We start from the raw sequence: 20577 nt of genomic DNA, 5'->3' as shown, positions 1-20577 counted from the left end.
TTCTAACCACACACCCTTGACTTGCATACCACGCAGAAGGTAAGAAAGTTCTAGAACCTCTAAGGACAAACCATCTCCACCTTCAGCTCAGCTCTACAGTGATTGACACCAGGGGTGACCACCGAGTTTCCTTACTGCCAGGCCGGAAGTGTGGTAAGCCAGCTGGGCCCTATAGCTGGGAAGGTTCCCATTTATAGAGTATTCCAGAGCAGAGATCACAGGAGCAGATTGTCCCTAGTGGAACTCAGGAGGCATGACTCCTCTCTCCACCCTCTGTCCCCACCAGGCACACTCAGTCTGTCCTCAGCAAGAGGACAGAACTCTCAGGATGCCTCAAAGCTGGCAAAGATGAGTCAAGGAAAAATCACTAACATTCAGGGTATGGAGACGCTGGCATCACCTTGGCCAAATCCAAGAGGTCTTCCTGGAAGAGGGCCCAAACTAGGTTCTAAAGAATGCTTTCAGTAGTTGGAATAGAGTTGTGAATTCTAGCCAGGGTGAGTCCACAGGATAAGCAAACTTAAGCCCACATGAAGGCTGGGGCAGTAGGCTGGGCCCTGCATCTCCTGAGAAAAGGCAGGAGCATAAGCAGTGGCCAGAACTGAAGAGTTGGAGAGGGTGGTGGAAGAGGGAATGGTTTAAGAAATGTTGGGACCTGGCTTCTAGTAAGCAAGGTGACAGAAGCTGTCCCAGAGTTTGCAGATGGGACAAGGGATACAAAAGGAGCCTGTGGGGGTGGGGGTGATATCCCAGGAGCAGAGCTGAGGCATTCTCTAACAGAGTCAGAAAATGGGCTCCCCTGAGGCCCACTCTTACTCTTCTTTCCTGGCCTGGTCTATCCACAACCGTCTGGTGGAGGGGCCTGTTGATGACACCCTGTCGGCCTCCTTACTCCCAGCACTAACTGCATAATGGGTCCATCCCAGCAGGCGAGAGCCTACTGAAGTGGCAGAGGGGATGTGGTACAGTCCTGGGCCCCTGGTATCTTGGCTCAGAAAAGTCTCAAGCTCCTTTCACTGCAGACCCTCTCCAGAGATTAGGGAGGGGACTCCAGAGATCCTATCCTTGCTTACTGGTTTCCCGTTGGGTCCTCCCAAGGGTAGACAATCCCTGGGTCCCACTAGCGCCAGGCCCAGTGAAAACAGTGAAGCAGGACTGTTGCTTCCCCATCCTGTGCCTCTCTATCACCTGATCTCTGTTCTCTTCCTTGCTTCTCTCTTCCCCTATAGCCACACAGAAACCTTCAGTCTTATAGCCTCATCCGCCATCCTGCTCCAGGCCTTTTATTGCCTGGGGTATTTATAATTTGAAAGTGGACAAAGATTTAAGGTAGAAGAATGCTCCTGGTGGAATGCTTCAGACACCTGAAGGGAGGACTTGAGGGTAGGACTGGGCATATAGATTGACTGGGAAGGCCTGGGTGTATAGATTTGTAGGCTTGAAAGAAGCCTCTCTAGGTGCTCAGTGTGTGCTCCAGGATGTGCAAAGCTTAACACTGTTTTTATCAATGAAGCCCCAGGTTGGTGGGGAAAGAGGAGTGGTCTTGTAGAGGCAGAATGGGGAAACTAAGACAGAGGGTCCTACCCAGAAGAGATGGGGCTTTGAGGAGCATCACCCAAGTTTATTTTCACCAAGGTCTAAGGAAAAAGAAATGAGGCGATTTCAGATCCTCTCAAGAGAGAGACTACAATCCAAGGTGCCCAGTATCAGTATCAAGGCTTTCAGTGGGGAGGAGGGAGGTGCTCTCAGCATGAGATGGGGATCAGGCTAGGAATCCGAGGTAACAGCAGATACTAGAATTCGGTCCTGAGGGAGCAGAATCAGCCTGAACCAAGCTCCAGGCCCATTGGGAAGAGAGAGGGACCCCTAGTCTCGTAGTCTGAGGCTGTGAGAACCCCAAATAGTTGGGCAACCTGCTGAGTGCCAGATCTTTTTCCATATGTAGGTAACTTTTTCATATGGCTGAGTCATAGGCATCATAACCCCAATTGAAGGGTCAGGAGCAGCTTCAGAGGCCCAGTCTCTACTGAGAGGCAGATTTAAACCTGCATATGTCCGGCTCCAAATCTCACCCTTGTCCACTATTCATCAGGACCTCCCATTCCTGGGTGTGGGCTACTATGTGTAGCCTCTTAGTAGTGGGACTAGAGAGATGGTGATGCAAGGTGGAAGCCAGGCAAGCCTGAGGAGAAGCAGAAGACATGGTGAAGAATCCTTGCTGGGGCCTGCCACTCCTGACCCACTCTTACCTGGTATCATAGAAATGAATAACCACCTGAGTTTTTTCAGATACATAAAGTTCACCCCTTCATAATTTAGAACTTTTTTGAAAACTCATTTTGGAAATAAATGATTCCAGACATTACACCCATCTTCAGTACAGCTGAAAAATAAATATTTCTGTATAGCTGAGGAACATTCCTAGAACCCAATGGCTTCTCTGTAGCAGTGGTTTCAGAAGCTGTAACAGTATCAGGGAAGCTAGCTATCTTGTTGCCAAATGACCCTAGACCACTTTTTAAATGCTTGCAACTATTAAAAAACAACTGTGGTGTTGCTTGCCTTGCTAGCAGACATCAGGGGACACCTGCTCTAGATGTGCTTCTACTCTGTATGAGAACAGGAACATACATGGACTTATTGTAAATAAATTAAGGACAAGTGGGCCATGATTGAGGACTGGAGAGCCTATCCAGTGAGTAATGCATATGAGTATCATAGCTGCTCAGGAGTCTCTTGTGCCCCATTAACCCCACGATGTGCCCTGTAGTTGACCTCCAAATAAGTGAAATGTCACTGCACATTAGTCCTAAGATTATTATCTACCTCTTTGATTGAAAAAGTCCACTGAAGATTATATAATAGACTGTTCCCAATAATAGGAGACAAGGCAGCAATAATGTAAAGATGAAAAACAGTCTTTGGCATTGGAAAGATCTGGGTGGGAATCCTAATGTTTCCATTTCCCAGCTGCTTTGATTGATTTGGGCCCAGGCTACCCACCCTCCATTCTGCACCTTAGGGTCATGAGAATGAAAGGAGATAATACAGGAAGGTTCCCAGCACAGTGCCTGACAAAAAAGGAGAGAAGGGGCTAGGAAATCAGAATTTCCTTGGGTGCTTGAGGGTGGCAGTAAGGAAGATGAGTGTGGGAACCTGAAGGGAACACAGTAAAGGGGACATGACACCCCGGCTTCCCACAAAGAGGTAGACATGGTTGTGTGCACCCTGTGTGGTCTGCAGTCCTGGCTGTGGCCCCAGAGAGCTTGGGAGGGGGGCTGCCACTCCTCACCCCCAACTTGGGACTGGGAACTTTTCCTAGAAGGCTAGCTCTCATCTCTCCCTTTTTTCCTTCTCTGATAAACACGAGTTGGTGGGCCTGGTGAAGAGGGAACAAAGGGAAGGTGACAATGCATGGGGTAGGGGAACTGGACTGGACCATGGTTTGCACCAACCTGAACCTAGCAACCAATTGGAGCTGCACAAACAAGGTAGCCATTTCTCCTTCCTCAAAACCCCCATCTGCCTAGTGGTCATGCTGGGAAATGAGTACTTCTGTGGTTCTTGGCCCAGAATGAGTGGAATGGGGAAGGAGAGAGGCAGGGAAATTTGTGACAGGGTGGCTGTCCCCTGTCCCTGCATCTCTATTGGTTTCTGCCTCAACCTCCTCTACTTAGCCAATGAACACCAACTCTGGGCTGTACACTGGGGTAGGAGCTGAGAATACAGAAACAAATGATGCATAGTTCTGGCTCCTGGAGAAAGACCTCCCAGTTCCTGGGTCCTTCCCTCCAGCCATCCTCAGCTCCTTTACCCACTGATCCCTTGCCACACTTATTTGAACCCCTATCTCTTCTACCCCTCTGACTTTGTTCCGTTCCTAACCACAATCGGCAGTCTCTGTGTTCCCAAAGGGAAGCTACGCAAAGGAAGGGGGGGCAAAAAGGAGGGAATCCCGCTGACATCACTCCTCATTAGCATGTGTGACTTCATTAGGGGGCGGGACAATTTCTCCAGGTGTCTGGGGGGAGGGCACGGGAGGGTGGTATTTAAAGAGAAAAGCTGACAGTGATGCTGAGGGAGCGGGTGCTGCTAGCCTCCCGGCTGCACACACACACGCATACTGATGCACACGGACCTCGACACTGACATGGACACAGACACAGAAACCACAGCGCTCTGCCCCGCCGGCAGCCATCAGGCCTGCCCTCCAGGGACACCCACACCAGGTGAGGACTGAGTTGAGCAGGTTCTGGCTGAAACCATGAGGGTGGAAGCTTCAGCTTTGGTAGGCAGATCAGAACTAGGGGTTGAAGGAGCTCAAACCCAAAAAGCAAGACGGGAAGAGCGACCCTGGAAGTAGGGAAGCCTCTGGCTCACAGTAGGAGTGGGGCTGGGCTGGGGGCCTGGCTTGGGGGGATGGTCTTACTGCCTGAACACCCCTCCCCCATCACTTCCAGGGCTCTGCTGGGCAAACTGGTGCTTAGCCCCTAGGTCAGCCTCATTCCCAAGAAGCTGAGACAGACAGGAGGGAAGGAGGAAAGGGAAGGGGCAGCCAGAGCCTGGAAATCACAAGCTAGGGGCTACGCTGGGGACCAGTTTTAAGGGTTTCTCTGGCTCCTGGAGGCCCTGGCTGCCAGCCAAGTATTGATCCTGAGCTATTTGCAGCCTCTCTCCATCCCCCTTTGTTGTGTCTGTCATTCCTCCTCCACTTAACCCTGACCCAAGCATTGTTACCCTCCCTCTCGTGCTCCCTGCTCGGCTCTCTCCATCTCTTCCTCTACCTAACCAGAACACAATATTCTCTGGGACTCCCAGGGACAGTCAGGCATTCTGGAATCTCATACAGCCGTGCACTGGGGAATGCTCACCTACAGGGCTACAGGAAGAGGCAGCCCCTCACACATCCAAGAAGACCCCATACACACCTCTCTCAGAGCAAAGGCCCTTCTCTGGGGACAGGATCCCCACAAAGTTTTTGACTCTACTAGTACCCAGCCCCCAGAACCTGGGCAGCAGCTTCAGTTTCTCAGTGCCCAGGCCCCTCCCATTACGGGGATTACCAGGGCACAAAGCAGCAGGGAACAGGGCCTCTTGGTGAAAGGAGGGGCAGACCCCAAGGCCAGAGGCCTAGTCTGGGGGTGTGCCTGTATATCAGTGTGAAATGTGAGTGGGTGTGTGAGCCTGTGCACAGGTACCACCCCTGCATGGGGCATGTTTTGAACAGGTTATGGCTGGAACCACATTGGCAAGCCTTCAGGTGAGCTCGTTGGCATCCCACCAGTTAAGGCTTCAAGGGGAGCTCAGTGTAAAACCAATGATTCTCAGCTACTCTGGGTCATGGTCATAGACTGGGCTTCTGAAGTCTGAACAGCCAGGACTGAGCCCTCTGCAGATGGCTAGGCATATTCCACTCATAGCTTCCTTCTCTTTGACTCCCAGAAACAGATGCCACACTGCTGAAGCCAGAGAAACTGCTGGCAGGGTTGGAACGGGGTGAGCCACCCCCTGCCCCAGGAGCCCCCAGAAGAAGAGGCAGTATGCCTGTCCCCTACAAACACCAGCTGCGGCGGGCCCAGGCTGTAGATGAACTTGACTGGCCACCTCAAGCCTCATCCTCTGGCTCCTCTGACTCCTTGGGCTCGGGGGAGGCAGCCCCCACCCAAAAGGATGGCATCTTCAAGGTCATGCTGGTGGGGGAGAGCGGTGTGGGCAAGAGCACCCTAGCAGGCACCTTCGGCAGTCTTCAGGGAGACAGTGCCCATGAGCCGGAGAACCCAGGTATTTGTGGGGAGCCGTGCAAAGCTTGAGGGCACCTCTGGAGCCCTAGTCAGGGATGGTAGAGCTCAAGGCATGAGCAGCCCCCAGAAGCCAGAACCTAAAAGAAGGTGCTCCAGTGCTTTCTGTGGCAACCTCCCTGGAGGGTGTTCCCTGATGCTGGGATCTAAGGCATCTCTGGTTACCAGGTCTCACAGTATTAGGGAGTGTCCTAACAGGCTCCATATTCCCTGTCCTTATTTCCCAACAGAGGACACCTATGAGAGACGCATCATGGTGGATAAGGAGGAAGTGACTCTAGTTGTTTATGACATCTGGGAACAGGTGAGAACTAAGATGTGGCTGCAAGCAGGTGATAAACCTGGGAGAGCTGGGGAGGGGCAGAGTCTGGCTGGAGGCTGGTGGCACTGCAGCCCTGGTTGCAACAGGTACTGGAACCTGACCTTCCCTAGGGATCATCTCAGAGAGCAAAGGCCCACACCATTGTGCACACGAGGGAACTGAGAGTTGCTCTCTTTCTAGGATCTTCTGACCCAGAGGAAAACTAAAATCTAAATTTGACAAACCCTGCAGCTGCAAGCCAGGGTGAACACCCTGAAATTTACCCCATCTATGTATTTTTCAGCCTGGAAGAGTATGAGCTGATAAGATAAGAGCTCGGGGCTCTGGAATAGCAGGAAAGGAAAAAATAGTGAGGACTTGTGAATATTTGGACAAAAATGGTTACTATGTGGAGAAGAGAGATACATTTGATTAGCATTCATTTTTAAATTAAGAATTTAAACAGAGGAAAGTAGGATCCTACTCGAGAATCCTATGTCCCCAATTCTCCCCTGTCGGGCTCACATTACAAACTTCTCCCTCCTCCATAATCACACTTTGTATGGAGTTGTGCCATTAACTAGGTCTGCTGTCCTAAGCAGGTGGCTTCTCCCTCACAACCTGATTCCTCATCCTTAAAATGTAGGTGCTGGACAGGTTCTCCCATGCCTCCAGCCCTGTCATTGCTCCACTCTCTGCCCATCTGCAGGGTGATGCAGGGGGGTTGCTGAGGGACCACTGCCTTCAGACCGGGGATGCCTTTCTCATCGTCTTCTCAGTCACCGACCGTCGAAGCTTCTCCAAAGTTCCAGAGACCCTACTTCGGCTCCGGGCTGGGAGGCCCCACCACGACCTGCCTGTCATCCTCGTTGGAAACAAGAGTGACTTGGTCCGCTCCCGGGAGGTCTCACTGGAGGGTGGGTATCCTGAATCTTATCCATACTTGCAATCTCAGAGGAGTCACCGCTTTTTCAAAAGGTCCTTTAACCTTAAGAAGGGTGCCCAAACTCAATTGCATTTAGCCCCAGGCTAAGGTAGGACTGTCAGTGACCACACCTAGAACCGGAAAATTCTTCTCTTCCCTCCGCCTACCCTGTGCTCCATGGCCCTTTTCTGCCCCGCATCACCACCGCATGACCCCTGCCTTGTTCTCTAAGTTTGCAAGATTCGCTTGCCCCAGTCCCTTTCCACAGCAGAGCTGGGACCTCCCAGCCCACCCTTGCCCTACGGGGACCCAGTGCAGCCCGGCAGGCGCCTGAGCTGGTCTCTTCCTGCAGAGGGCCGCCACCTGGCAGGGACACTGAGCTGCAAGCATATCGAGACGTCTGCCGCGCTACACCACAACACGCGGGAGCTTTTCGAGGGCGCGGTGCGCCAGATCCGGCTGCGGCGGGGCCGGAGCTGTCCGGGAGGTCCGCGGCACGAGTGGGGTAATCCCCAGGGCCCCGCGCCGCCTGCGCGCCGCGAGAGCCTCACCAAGAAGGCCAAGCGCTTCCTTGCCCACTTGGTGCCGCGCAACGCCAAGTTCTTCAAGCAGCGTTCCAGGTCGTGTCACGACCTCTCCGTGCTCTGAGCCGCAGTCTCCATGGTCACCGCGGGTCGCCATGGTCACCGAGCCCTCGGCTCGTCCCCTCGCCCGCTCCCTGCCCCATGTCCGGCTTCCTTTGTGAAGACAGTCTAGGAAACCAAACCAAAAACTCCCAGGACGCCCTGGTGTGACCTAGGGGGCAGGGCCCCGGCCCCCACGGAGACACCTACTGCCCCGGAGCCCGCCAAGGAGGCGGGGGGTGGGGGGGTGGGGGGGGTAAGCAGACCTGCGGGCGGGGCAGTTCCTGCGGGCCGGAAGGGAAATAGCTCTGCAAGGTATTTTTTTGCTTTTTATAAATTCACTTTTGACCACCTCTCCTGTAAAGAGACCCTAAAAGCGACAACTGGAAAAGTGCTTTGTAGGCTCCTGTACAGTTTTCCACCTTTATATTCTTTGCGAATATGCCTCACCTTTTAAAGACACGGAGATGCTTCTTTGAGACTTCCTAAAAGGTTCTGGCTCTTATCTGCTGCACCTGTCCACCTTGCCTGTAAGGAGTTCTTAAAGGCAAGGGCCTGAAAGCTGTTTTTCAAAATTGATTCTGTGATTTACCATTTCACCAGGGCACTTTCCCTTTAAGGTTATTAAAGTTATGGTGTGGACAGACTTCCGCCTTCAGATGCCATTGTGAAGAGCTGAGTGGTGGCAATGCCCCTTTGACCAGGGCCCAGGAGGCACCAACAAAGGGGCCACCCTTCCCTTTGCAATAAAGAATTTTTCTACTTGCTCATTTTGACTCTTTCTGAAAGCCCCCAGGGACAGGATGGATGAAGATGCAAAAACTGTTACAGACAAAAAAACTCAGGCCCAGGGGTGCAAGGAACTAAATCTCTAGGGAGGCTCTGGAACTAGCTTAGTCCTGGGGTGGTCCATGACAAGGGGCCACAGGCCCTTAAAGGTAATTAGATCCAAGGTCATCCCTTTGAGGATGAGAAAATGGGCCTGAAGGATAGCAGGGACCTGCTAGAAGTAATTTAGTAACTTGGTGACACAGTGAGACCAAGTCCACAGACTCTAGGCTCCATCTCCTTATCACACTTATCCTGCAAGGAGCAGGCCAGAGGCTACATTCAGGGCCCAGAGCTACACTCAGCTATGACCTGAGCTGGTTTAAAGTGGTGCTCACATCCACCAGGAAGGCCCATCAGCTGGGGCATGATGGTTGGCCTGCACCTCCCCTGGAAGGGCCCCATCACCCCAACTGTCACTTGTGAAGCCTGTGTGAGAACTGAAGCTGTCACTGCCTCCCCTGGGGGCGCCCACGCCTGCTGCTGCCTGAGCAAAGGGAGCAGAGGAAGCAGCTCCCTCACCCCTAGACATATAATACAGCTATCTGAGCACCTGAGGGCCAGGCCGTTGCTCCACCCCACCCAGGTTCCCAGAACTTGACAGAAAGAGGGATGAGAATGTCTCCCGAGTACTTAGCAGTTGGGGAGGAGTCAAGGGGGCCAGCCTAGCAGGTAGTTAGGATAATATGAATAATGATATTATCCTTAAGACTTTATTCACTTTATCTGTTAATTCTTTAATTGACTATATAAGGTGTTACTACCCCTTTTACTGTGGAAGAAACAGAGCATTTAAGTAAACTTTCCTGAGGTCAATAAGGAACAGGGCTGGGATTTCACTCATGTCTGCTTGATACTTAATGGTGATTTTATCCAGCTTTGCATGTGAGGTTTCCCTTCTAGTAAGGCCTGAGAGAAGAAGAAGAGGACAGAATGCAAGGGATACGATGGCAGGACCATGGGCAGTGGCTGTAGTGAGTGGGTTAGAAAAATTACATGGCTATGTTGGAATAAGCCAGCTCTAAACTCTGGGGGCCATGAACAGAGGCAGTTCAAACTGTAAAATGCAGGAAAACACCCTGGGCCCATTGAGGTACCAGATGGTTCTACAGTTGGGTTGAAACCTCAGGGACAGGAGAGGAGGGGTAGGAGAGAAGCATGGAAAAGGAGGTTTGGAACCAAACTGTAAAGGACCTTAAATGCCAGGCAAAGGAGTTTGTGCCCAACTGTAGGCAGTGAGAGTCATTGAAGGTCTTTGAGTGTGGAAGTGACATGATCAGGATGGTTCTTTGGGAAGAGGAGGCTGGGAGCAGTGCACATGGATTGAAGCAACCCAGAGAAGGACTGAGGAGCCCAATTTAGGGACAGTCACAATAATGAATATGGAGGGTAATGAAGGACCATCCTGAGGGAGACCACAGTGGGAGAGGAGAGACAGCATGGGCTTGACAGTCAGAACCAGTGGCAACTAGGGGCTGCATATAAAGAGAAGGAGAAGTTGCAAGTGGTAGGATGATAGCAAAGAACTAGGACTTAGAATGCAGAGGACCCAGGGGGTAAATTGCTCCATTTTAGAGACTCTGAATTTGAGCAGCTAAAACATCCTATGGAGATTTACAGTAGCTCCCTGAACAGCTGGGTTTGGAATTTAGAACAAGTTAGGGCAAGAGACACAGATAGAAAATAATGATCACACAGATGGTAGTAGAAGGGCCAGAGGATGAGACGCAGTGTATGCTATTTAACATGCTGCTGATGTCCTGACACTTTTCAAACAAGGAGCCCTGCATTTTCATTTCATACAGGGACCCACAAATTATACTAAGGGAACTACTAAGGGAAAAGGCACAATATAGGTTGGGATGCTTGCCACAAACCACACATGGGTTTCAGAGATCTTTGATTCTTGTGAAATGAAGTGCAACCAGATGTGTTTCTGCATTTGTCTGAGAGTAGGGTTCACACATCTCATCAGATTTCCAAAGAGGTCTGTGACCCAACAAATTACCAACCAGGATAGAACTGATTGCTGCTAGGAAGGGGAACTGGGTGGGTGGAGGGTATGTGTAGGTTTACTTTTCATTGTATGCCATTTTTGTACCTTTTAAAGTATGGCATATTTTACCTGTTCAAAAACTAAGTAACTTAAAGCGTTGGCATTTCAGAGAAAGAAGAGGGACCAAAATGAGAGTTCTGGGGATAGGCAGGTGAAGAAGGTGGAGATGCAGCCACCACAAAGGCAGTGGAAGAACTGGGAATGAGCCTATAGTGGCTACTGCCAAGAGAAGAGGTTTATTGTGGAGGAAGACCACCACCGTCAAATGTGGCAAGAGAGGAGGATGAGGAACAAGAAGGCCCAGTGCCTTTTCATGTGGCAGAAGCTTAAAATATGCATACGCATACTGAAGAGGAGGATGGTAGGACCTCCCCCGTGAGGGGAGCCACACACCATGAGCCTCCCTCTCCCAAATCAGCCAGACCCATCAGCCCAACCCATCTGTGTGTTCCCTCCAGACGCCTACAGGGAAGAGCTCAGAACAGACTGAAGCTGAAGGCATGCTCCCCGCCGGACTGGAGAGGGGAAGGGTCTTCTTTGAGAACCCAGCCATTCTTTTTTTTTTTTTTTTGAGAACCCGGCCATTCTGCCCCTTCCCTCAATCAAGGCAAAGCTGGGCCAGGCTGATGGATCTGGGCTGGTGGCAAAGGGCCCCAAGCTGCCAGGGCTGGGTTAAGATCTCCTCTGTCCATGTGCTCCTCTTAACCGCTACAATTTTGTTTTGGAATCTGTCTGTGCTCCCTTACCAGCCCCGCCCCTACTACCCCTACTCCCTCTGGCCCACAAGACCTCCTCACTGGCTGAGAGCATGTGCTCTCCCCTGAGGGGCCGGAGGTGAGGCCAGTCCTGTGTCTTGACCTCTGTTCTGAGCCTCTGCTTACAGTTGGGTCTTTATGCCCAGATGCATCTAACCTTCTCTAGAGGCTGTACCGGGGCTCTTCTCTTCTAAAAGGCTGCCAGAGTTATGGAAGGGCACGTCACTAAACTTCTGGGTTAAACCCTCAAAATGCTCAGAAAGTCCTCCCATACATTCATCTTTTTATTAATCTAACATAGTTCCAAACCACGTAAGGCTTAAGTAAAATTTTCCTGGGCATTTTTATTTTTCATCCACAAATGGCTGTTGTTTCCCTCAAATACTGCCCTATGCCAATCACTGTCTTGGCCCATGTGGGGAAGAGAAACACAGACAGACATTATCCCTGCCCTCAAGGAACTTAAGAGTTGAGCTGGAGACAGCTCCAGTTGGTACCAGAGAGCACTGTCAAGGCCAAAACCGTAGCGAATCACACAGTCCAGCTAACTGGGAGCTGCATTATGGGCTCTACAGATTCTGAAGAAACAGAAAATTTGGAAGGCATCCTTTAGGAACTGCACCCTCAAGAATATATGAGGGCTGCAGATAGGTGGAAGAAGAAAAAAGCTCCTTGTGCTGAAACTACATGAGCAAATGCATAGGAGAAATGGGAGGGCAGCCCACCATAGGAGGTAAGGTCCCTTCAGTATGAAAAGCAGCAAAATGTGGGTGGATGGTGCAGCCAAGTTGTCAAGGGACAACAAAATCAGGCAGGAGTGTCCTGGTTTAGTCCTTTACCATCTTGGTGCTCTTTGATGGATATATGCTCAAGGTCCCTTTCCATCTATTTGAATCTTGAGGTCATGCCTCCATAGCATGGCAGCTTTGTAAACTTGAGATGTGAATACAAATTCAGTGGGGCCTTGCAAGCATTTTAGTTAGCACACAGGCCCACTGTTTCCTGAATGGAGGTCTATTCAGAAAGTTCCTCAACCTCTCTGCCTTTCTGAACATCAGCTCTCCCAACTATAAAATGAAGATAATACCACCTTTCTTGAGGACAGTCATGAGGACTAAGTAAAAATGCGAACGTCTTTATGATTTGTCAAGCATTATACAAACAAATGACCAGTGGAAATAATGTCTTTTGCAACCTGTGTCTTGGTCCCTTGTTCAGGCACCCAGGCAGTCTGCTAACTTCTCAAAGCACAGCACCACTCTGAATGTACAAATCACAGTTGTGATTCCAAAGGTCCAACATGCCTCCCATACTATTCACAGGTAACCCATTATTGGATTAGTTGTTTTGGGAAAGGTTGGGAAGAATATTTGGCAACTAAAGCCTAAGTGGTGACATTATACTGCAGTTTTCTGTTTTTTGTTCAAATTATAACTTGTCTGTAGGGAAAAGACCTGTGCTGATTTACTTATTCTGAAAGGAAATTGCCAGAGTAGGGCTAGGCCCTGGAGCCCAACAATGGCAGGTACCACAGGAATGCTCAGGGGGATTAGGAGGGGCACTAAGCAAAGAGCTCTAACGGAATGCTCTGGGATTTTTCACTAGCCAAAGCAAAGGGCTCTAGTTACCCTGAAGGTATCTGGGGGGCTCACCTTGACTTTTCAAAGCCAACTAATTGTAATGTGATTATACAGAGTGTCAGACCCAGAAAGAGCTGGAGCCAGTGGGATGTGTTTTCCTGAAAGCAAGGCTGGCTGTATGTGACCCAGGACCTCATAAGCCTGGGACTTTTGCCCAGGAACACTTAAGGCTTATTTTCACCATTGCCAGGCCCTCGCTCCTCCCCCGTTTAAATCTTGAATATTCTCTAAAGCTGGTGAGGAGAATGGGGTCAGGTAGAAAGGCAAGTGTGTTGGCATCCAGAGATGGGAATAACGACAGCACTAGTAATGAATGACAAGTTAACAAGTTCTAAGCCCTCTACACATCTCATTTAATCCTCACAACATCCCCGAGATAGGTACTATTATTTTCTTCTTATAGATGAGGAGTCTGCATTAGAGAAGTAAAGTACCAGCCAACCTTACTCAGCTAGTTTGTAACAGAAGATCTGAACCGTGCAGTGTTGCTCCAGAGCCTGACTATTCTGCTACAGCATGGAGGTCCCCCTAGGCCCAGAAGTTCAAGAAAGCCTAGGAGGAGGCTAATTCTCAGTACCATTCATTCTGAACAAGTCAGCTTCATGATTCTTGAAAGCTGACTGAAGCTCTCTTCCTTTGCAGAACACTGGCAAGAGTTTGACAAATCTCTTATTTCCAAGGTCATTGTCTTCGCTTTCTGCAATCCAGCACTGACTGGCCCCTTTCCAGTCTTCAGGTACCTCACCCATCTTCCCATTGCCCTCAAAAATAACTGCTTAATGGCTCTCTTGTAATTGCAGCCAACTCTTATGGGCTCTTAAGAGCAGATCACCTGGGACAGCTAAGAGAACTCATCCAACTTTTAAAAGTGATCTTTATTCAGGTCCTTCCTTGCCTCCACTTTCACATGAGTTAAGTTGGTTGGTCTGCTTCATCTCTCACAGAGCTCTCTCAACCAAGAGCACACTGAGAGCAAATGAGTTCTGGATATGAAGTGCACAAGTCACAAAGGAGAAGGGATACTTGAAGCCAGAAGATTCAGATGCACGGTTTCTCATACCCAAATTCCTTTCCTGCATCCAGCTCATGACAACTGACTTCACCTGGTTGCCATAGGAACATGTCTCTGGTAAGCAGCACTTTAAACAGAGCATCAAGGACTACCATGGTAACACCAGAAAGAGTGAAGCTACCTCCTCTTTCGGATTGGTGAGGAAGGAATGGCTGAGGCTGCTAGAGAAAGCAGGCTAGAATGGATGGCCTTCAGAAAGCCTGGCTCTAAGCTGAGAAGGAATTAACTCAACAGACATGTAATACGTGCAAAGCAAGCAGTAATGAAAAAGGCTGGCCTCATCAGACTATAACCACCTAGAAGAATTTAAAAAGAACTGTAAATAAACACAGAATAAGACCTCTAATAGGACAAAGAATACTGAAAAGGGAAATCAACTCCAACGAGGAAAGCTTCAGAGTCTTAAAGGACAGGATTTTGACCAGGACCCGTGGGAAGAGAGAACAAGATGAGAAGACAAGGAAGTGGAAAAATTCAGGATATACTGAAAATTCTGGGTATAGAGAGAAAGTTATACTTCCCCGTGACTCTAAGGCCTTAGCTTTTCTTGGTGCTGAAAGGTGGGTTAAGATTAAGATCAAGGCATATAAAGCCAGACTGCCTGGATTGGAATCTCAAACCTGCTGATTATAATTGTGGGGCAACTTATTTTAACCTCTTTGGCTATCAGTTTCCTCATTTACAAAGTATACAAAAGCATCTACCCTGGAGGATCCTTGTGAGGAATACATAATTCAAGACATAATGCAGTGATTAAAGCAGGGCCTACCCCACACCAAATCCTGTGGAAATGCAACAATTATCATTACTCCACCACCTTCCACCTCACTGGTTGGAGGCAGGATAGCTGCTTCTTACTGCCCAAGAATTGCTTCCCAGTTCTCACCAGACCCTTCCCTTAGAGAAAGGAGGGGCTGTGACAAGATTTCACTCCAAGTTTTTAACTCCTTTTCCTCCATCCTAAGTGCCAACAAAGGTGCATAGATAGGTCAAACCCCTGCTTCCACTGGTAGCTCACATCTGGGGGTTGTTGGCACCTAAGAAGAAAGCAAGCTGAACAAATCCCAAACTCAAGAACAGCAGTTTAAAGAACAGGGAGGAAATGCCACTGCCTTAGGGATGACAGAAGCACACATTATAAGCCAAAGTCAGGTGAAAATACCATTTAGAACTGAGGACTGGTGGGGAAATTCTAACCATGCTGGGAAAGGATCTGGGTCACTTACTTCTACCACCAGGCTCAGGCAGAAGTTGAGGGAGGTTTCTTCTACCTTAGCCTGAGCCCACAGCCTGTTTATTGCCCCCCTTCTCTCCACTCCAACCACCCCCAAAAGAGAGATGAGTAACAAAAAGTTACTGAGTCACATGCAATGACACCAGCTGTCACTTAGTAGATGCTGTCACCTTACATGGGTTAAGACTACAGTTGCTGCTTTAGATGTCTCCTCATTTCCACCAGTCTCTTCCCTAGAGAAGCTGTACAAGAAACTAAGAACAATGCAAGAACTGAGGTAGGAGGAACCAAAGTGCAGGAAAACCAAAGTAGGTAGGGATGGGAACATAAGGAAACCAAGCAGAGAGGGGGACCCAGCTGCGGCAGGTAGGCAAGGCCTATGGGTATTTATAGTTGGAGGAATTCAAGACTGCCAAGAGAAGGCCTGGTCCAGAGCCTCCCACTGCCTCACACACACATCCGAACTTTGCTTCGCAGGATCCATTAGCAGCCAAATCAATAACCATAGAGAAACTGGGCCATAGCCAGCTGCAACTACCTTAAAATAATGCCGCTCCATCCCTTCCCCCAGGGCCAGAGAGCAAACTGGATAGGGAAAGGGTGGGGGTGAACAGCAATTGAGACTTCAGCAGCCAGGGAGACAAGAGCTAGCCCTGGGTCCCTAAGGCCTTATATGCCACAAGCAGGCTGCAACTACTTAATACTTCAGTGTTAAAAGCCACCCTGTAAGCTAACATTACCAAAAAACATCACTCTGCTTTGAAGTCTGAGAGCTGACAAATTAAAACCTAGCAGCAATTATCCGTATTTTTAGCATGACAATAAATTCTTAACATTCGGTTGCCATAGACACCAGGAAAGAATGGAGGAGCCCCAGAGAGCCTTGCCCTTGAACCTCAGACCTCCTCTTGGTTGGTCCCTAGCTGGTGAGCCAGGCTCTGGCCAGCCTCTTGCTTTAAGTCCTACAAGGCAGGAAAAGGAAGGTGTGCATCCGCTTCCGCAGGGCCATTCCTGAAAGGCTGAGCTCCCTGAGAATTCAGACCTGTGTTGGCCCAGGCAGAGCTATAGGGAACGCAAGGGTTGGGAGATACTGCCTGAGACAATAGCAGACTTAAGGCCTGGGCAGTCCTGCCATGTGGTGCCCAGACCCCTTTGGATATTGGATTGGGATTTCTACTATACAGAGGGCCAATGGTGGGTATGGAGGCCAGTGGTGAATGGTGAGTTTAGGGGCTTCACTGGTACTTAAGCTCAAGATACTCAAACACCCCTGGAGGAAGGTGCAGAATGTGCTACTGTCACACTGCCATCTGGTGGAAAGACAAGAGCTGTCCTTAGGCACAATGAGCCTGGAGGCTTGTCCAGTGGGCACAAAGGTTTGGAGGTTATGAAGACAGACGGAGGACGAGACCATGGAATGCAGACCCAGATGGGAGCTCCACCCAGCTGAGAGGTCTGTCCATTTTTCTTTCTAAAGAAGGCTAAATGAAACAGAATTGAAATAAAATGCAATGGCATTACAAATGTTTTATATCCCTAGAACTATTCATGGTTTTGGCTCATGAGAAGGTGACAGACACAGCAAGTAACTGACACACATGTGGGCAGCAGCCACAAAGTGGGGCTTGCCTTTCGTACAGTATATATACGTACATACATATATGTACGTATATATACACAAATACATAATGCCTATGTGTGTATGTGTGTAACACATACACATTTACATACACAGACACAGGGTATAAAATCCAGTGAGAAGGGCTCACACGTGCCCAGGTAGGGGACAGGAGCAGCTTTAACAGCTGGGGCTGAGCCCGTGGTAGAGGCACATGGGAAGTAGCAGAGTAGCAGCCTCTCCTCCACCCTCCTACACTGGGCCAAAGGACGGACCTGGGAGGAAGGACAACTATACAAAAAAGAGGGCAGATAATGGAAAGGTACTCCACCTTTCACAAAACTCCTTAATCCCCCTATGACATCCAAAATGCCTGGCAGGATAAATCATTCCCAAAAAGATGCTGAGCCCACAGCAGTAGTTCTAAGGTAGGCTTAGGTCTAAGACAGGCTTCACAACACACAAGTCCATGCTATCTTCCGGTGCCCTGGCAGCAGCAAGCCAGCACCTTCAAGGTTCACCCCCCAAATCCCAAACTCCTCTTGGACTAGAGGTCTTAAGGGTTTTCCTCAACAGATTGTAAAGGTATAGGAAAAGGAGAGCAGTTAGTGCCTTCAGTTAACGCCCTACGGCCTTCCCAATGGGGGAGGAATCAAGGGATCCCTGAGGTGGTTGGCAGGGCCAAGGAAGGTCACCCCAGCAGATGACATACATGGAGAAACAGGTGTTCAGTGCAGGTGTTAGTTGCTTTGCTCAGCAGGATCCATTCCCAATGGGGCCATAGGCAGGAGCTCTTCTTGGTGTCTAAGGTGGCCCCGATTTCCCCCAGAGTCAATCAATGTCCATGCCCTCAGGATGGCTTGGTCCACAAAATGGAGAGAAGGGGCTGTGGGAGGGCAGATGGGGAAAAGAGAAGGGCAGTACCCGGAGGCACAGGGAAGCAGTGTATGGTGCCACTGATTTACCTGTGGAAAGGAGAAGAGGTAAGTAAATGGGAAGCCAAAGGAAAAGAAAATAACCAAAGACTAAAATGAGCTAGGTCCTGAGACTCACATGGTTTGGGGGGTAAAGAGGCTGGAAAGCTGGAAGCACTGAGATGCGACCGCCTGGGAGGCAAGGTTCAGGGCCAGACTCAGAGCTGGGACAGAGAGGCAAAGTGAATTGGTGAGCACACAGCATCCCTTCTTTCCAGACCCCAACCATTCTCTCCCTTTCCCAAGTCCAAGTCCACCAGTCAAAGCCACTGGGTTCAGGGCCCCCAGGGGAACTGCCTCATTCAGTTGTAAAGCAGCAGCTTGGGCTGCAGCAGCAGCTGCTGTGGTTGGTAGCTGGATTCCAGAGCCTAAAGGGGAAAGCAAAGGTGGAGTTAGGTCCCAACCCGATTTAAAATTTAACCCTCTCTTCTTTGCTCTGCAGGGAAACTCTACCTTCTGACAAATTGGCCATGAGATGCAAACGTCCACTGGCTGAACCCAGATCCAGCTCCTGGTCCCCATCAGGAAAAGTGATGTTTGTGCCATCATCCAGTCACTTAGTCACATGGCCAGCTCTCCGTCACATGGCCAGCTCTCCCAAGTCAACCAGCAAGTTCAAAGCCATTGACCTGTTCAGGGCCTGCCAGGTACAAGGCCATATCAGTCACCTCCTGGCTACAGACATACATTTCAAAGTCTCACTAACACTTCCAGTCCTATTACCCCAGGAAAAGTTCGTGTTCATGACAGCACAAACTTTTCCCTCCCAGGGAATGTGGCCTAAGAGCCCCAGCCCCGCAAAATGGTTGTTTGAAAAGGACGTTTTCCAACTGAGTCAATGGCAATCACTTTATCTTCCAACTCCACCAAGGACCTAACAATGCAAAAAATCTCTTATCATAGGATGCCTAGCCTGACAGGCTGCTTCACCAACGAACATGTAAAACAGAAGAAAGACAGCCTGAGAGCCAAGGCTCCTGGGCTTTTACTTCAGCCCTCAGGATTAGTAAGCTTCAGTTTTCACAGTTAAGAACTGGGAGTCTGGAACTGCAGAGCCTAGCCTTCGGAGGGAACACCGTCTGGTGCTGAGAGCAAGGCTGCACCCCCAACCCCACCCCACATCAGAGCTGCTAACTCAGTGACCTGATGGCCAGAGGGCCTCTGCTCTCTAGTCCTCTTCATCAGCAGCACCACAGCAGCATGGCGTAAAGAGATTCTGGTCTGTTGATTTAAGTGACAAAGGTATTGACCTAAAACGTATCAACACAGGGCAAAAAGGCCCCACAGGCGCCTTGCTGAGTCTGAGTCGGCAGGGAGCTAAAGACGTACCTGCCACCATAAACACCACTGCTGGCTTTGTTTACTTTAGTATTACCTGCCTGAGGGCCTGGCCAACCGCACTGACAGTTTCTAGGCAGGTGGTGTAGGTGGCTTGTCTTTTACTGGATACTTCTGAGGTGAGCAATTCCCATGGTAGAACACAACCTACCCACCCTTTGCCCTGCAGGCAACTGTAGGGGTGTATGCTCCCTGGACTGAGCCCAAAAAATAGCAGCTCTATCAGACTTTGTGGCTGGCAGCCAGTCCTCAGCCTGGAGTCACATGATTCTGGAAGAACCAGTTATAAGAACTGGAAACAATTTTTTTGAAGTGTCAAGAAAAGGTGAGACTTGCCAACTATTACGTGGCCTCCCTATTCTCCTATAGTGTTATTTAAATATAAAGATACTTCTCAACAGGGAAACTGCTTCAAATGGGGTAGCACCAGAGGAAAGCACAACTTTCCATTCCCACCCCATCATGAAAATATACCAATTCTATAAAGCATGTCTATAAGAGCCCATACCTAACTTCTCTCATGCCCCCGGCCTTTCAGCTGCAGCCTGGATTCATCTTTATTCCCCAAACAAGTTACAGCGCCAGGGAAGCTGGCTGCACTCCTGGACATCCCAGTACCAGGGTCACTGACAAGAGTGTAGGAGCAAAGCCCAAATCTCAAGCAAGGCACTCATCTCAAGGGGCAGAAGGCTAGTCCAAACGTCAGGCACCAAACTTTAGGAGTCATTTGGGCAGTTCTTAAAGGAGGAGGATGAAGCTAAGCTGCAAAATCAGACAAGTGAGCAAACCCAAACTAAAATTAAAAAGCTATACTTACTAGAGACTCACCGTAATGAAACCATAACCTTTAGAGTGGCCTGTACCCGAGTCCTTCATCAGGATAATATTATCAATCTGCAGAATAGGGAGAAATTATTGTAATCTTTCTAACCCACACCTTTGATCTTCCCTACCAAAACTGTTCTAAATAATTCTAACTTTCTAGCCAACCAATTACATCTCTCCAAACCCTTTAAAGCAAGGCAAAGGCCATTTCTTTCTAAAACACCTTTTCTAACTAGTCTTAACTCAACCTGAACCCATGACTTGATTTCATGGTGCCTGACTCATTGGCCTGCTGAGCAGAATCAATACAGAGATGGAGCCTGACTTTTCCAGCATGGACCCACATGCGCTGTATGTGTACAGTGAGTTAATCAAGGTCAGACAGAACAAAGAGGTACACTCACCCTCCCTATATTTTCCAATTCCCATCAGGGGTTTCCTTCATTTTCTACCCACTTTGCCAAAGGGTTCAAAGATGCCCTGGAGTATGTTCTCGGCAATACTGAGGTGCAGGGAGCCCACAGAAAGGTGCACTGGTCCACCACTGCCCTTCTGTAGGCTGTTGGCCATGGAAGCCAGTTAGTTTTTCT

At 49.5% G+C, this 20577-nt stretch overlaps 1 protein-coding gene and 2 long non-coding RNA genes across 6 annotated transcripts; 2 read left to right on the top strand and 1 right to left on the bottom strand.

The window, feature by feature from the left end:
- The first annotated feature begins 14 nt into the window (after positions 1-14).
- On the top strand, positions 15-7878 carry REM2 (RRAD and GEM like GTPase 2). 4 transcript variants are annotated; one of them, XM_036884596.2, is made up of 5 exons: positions 15-379; positions 5443-5781; positions 6029-6102; positions 6809-7016; positions 7377-7878. In XM_036884596.2, the coding sequence occupies exons 1-5, from the start codon at positions 349-351 to the stop codon at positions 7670-7672; spliced, it is 948 nt and encodes a 315-aa protein (XP_036740491.2). In that variant the 5' UTR covers positions 15-348; the 3' UTR covers positions 7673-7878. The 4 variants fall into 4 exon arrangements, with proteins under 4 accessions (XP_036740491.2, XP_057344583.1, XP_057344585.1 ...); XM_057488600.1 differs by having other exon boundaries at positions 15-1383; XM_057488602.1 differs by lacking the exon at positions 15-379 and adding an exon at positions 1391-3491.
- Positions 7879-7902: 24 nt separating this feature from the next.
- LOC118911931 (uncharacterized) lies at positions 7903-8417 on the top strand. The gene is made up of 2 exons (XR_005024655.2): positions 7903-8177; positions 8268-8417. It is a non-coding gene; the product is annotated as an uncharacterized LOC118911931 (long non-coding RNA).
- An 843-nt stretch (positions 8418-9260) lies between these two features.
- Positions 9261-20572, bottom strand: LOC118911934 (uncharacterized). The gene is made up of 5 exons (XR_008992541.1): positions 20392-20572; positions 19991-20056; positions 18278-19045; positions 17904-18192; positions 9261-17815 (listed from the first exon to the last, which is right to left on the bottom strand). It is a non-coding gene; the product is annotated as an uncharacterized LOC118911934 (long non-coding RNA).
- Between the last annotated feature and the right edge of the window lie 5 nt (positions 20573-20577).

This window comes from Manis pentadactyla, chromosome 11 (genome assembly GCF_030020395.1).
Source record: "Manis pentadactyla isolate mManPen7 chromosome 11, mManPen7.hap1, whole genome shotgun sequence".
Taxonomy (NCBI): Eukaryota; Metazoa; Chordata; class Mammalia; order Pholidota; family Manidae; genus Manis; species Manis pentadactyla.
This window is presented reverse-complemented; position numbering and strand designations above follow the sequence as displayed.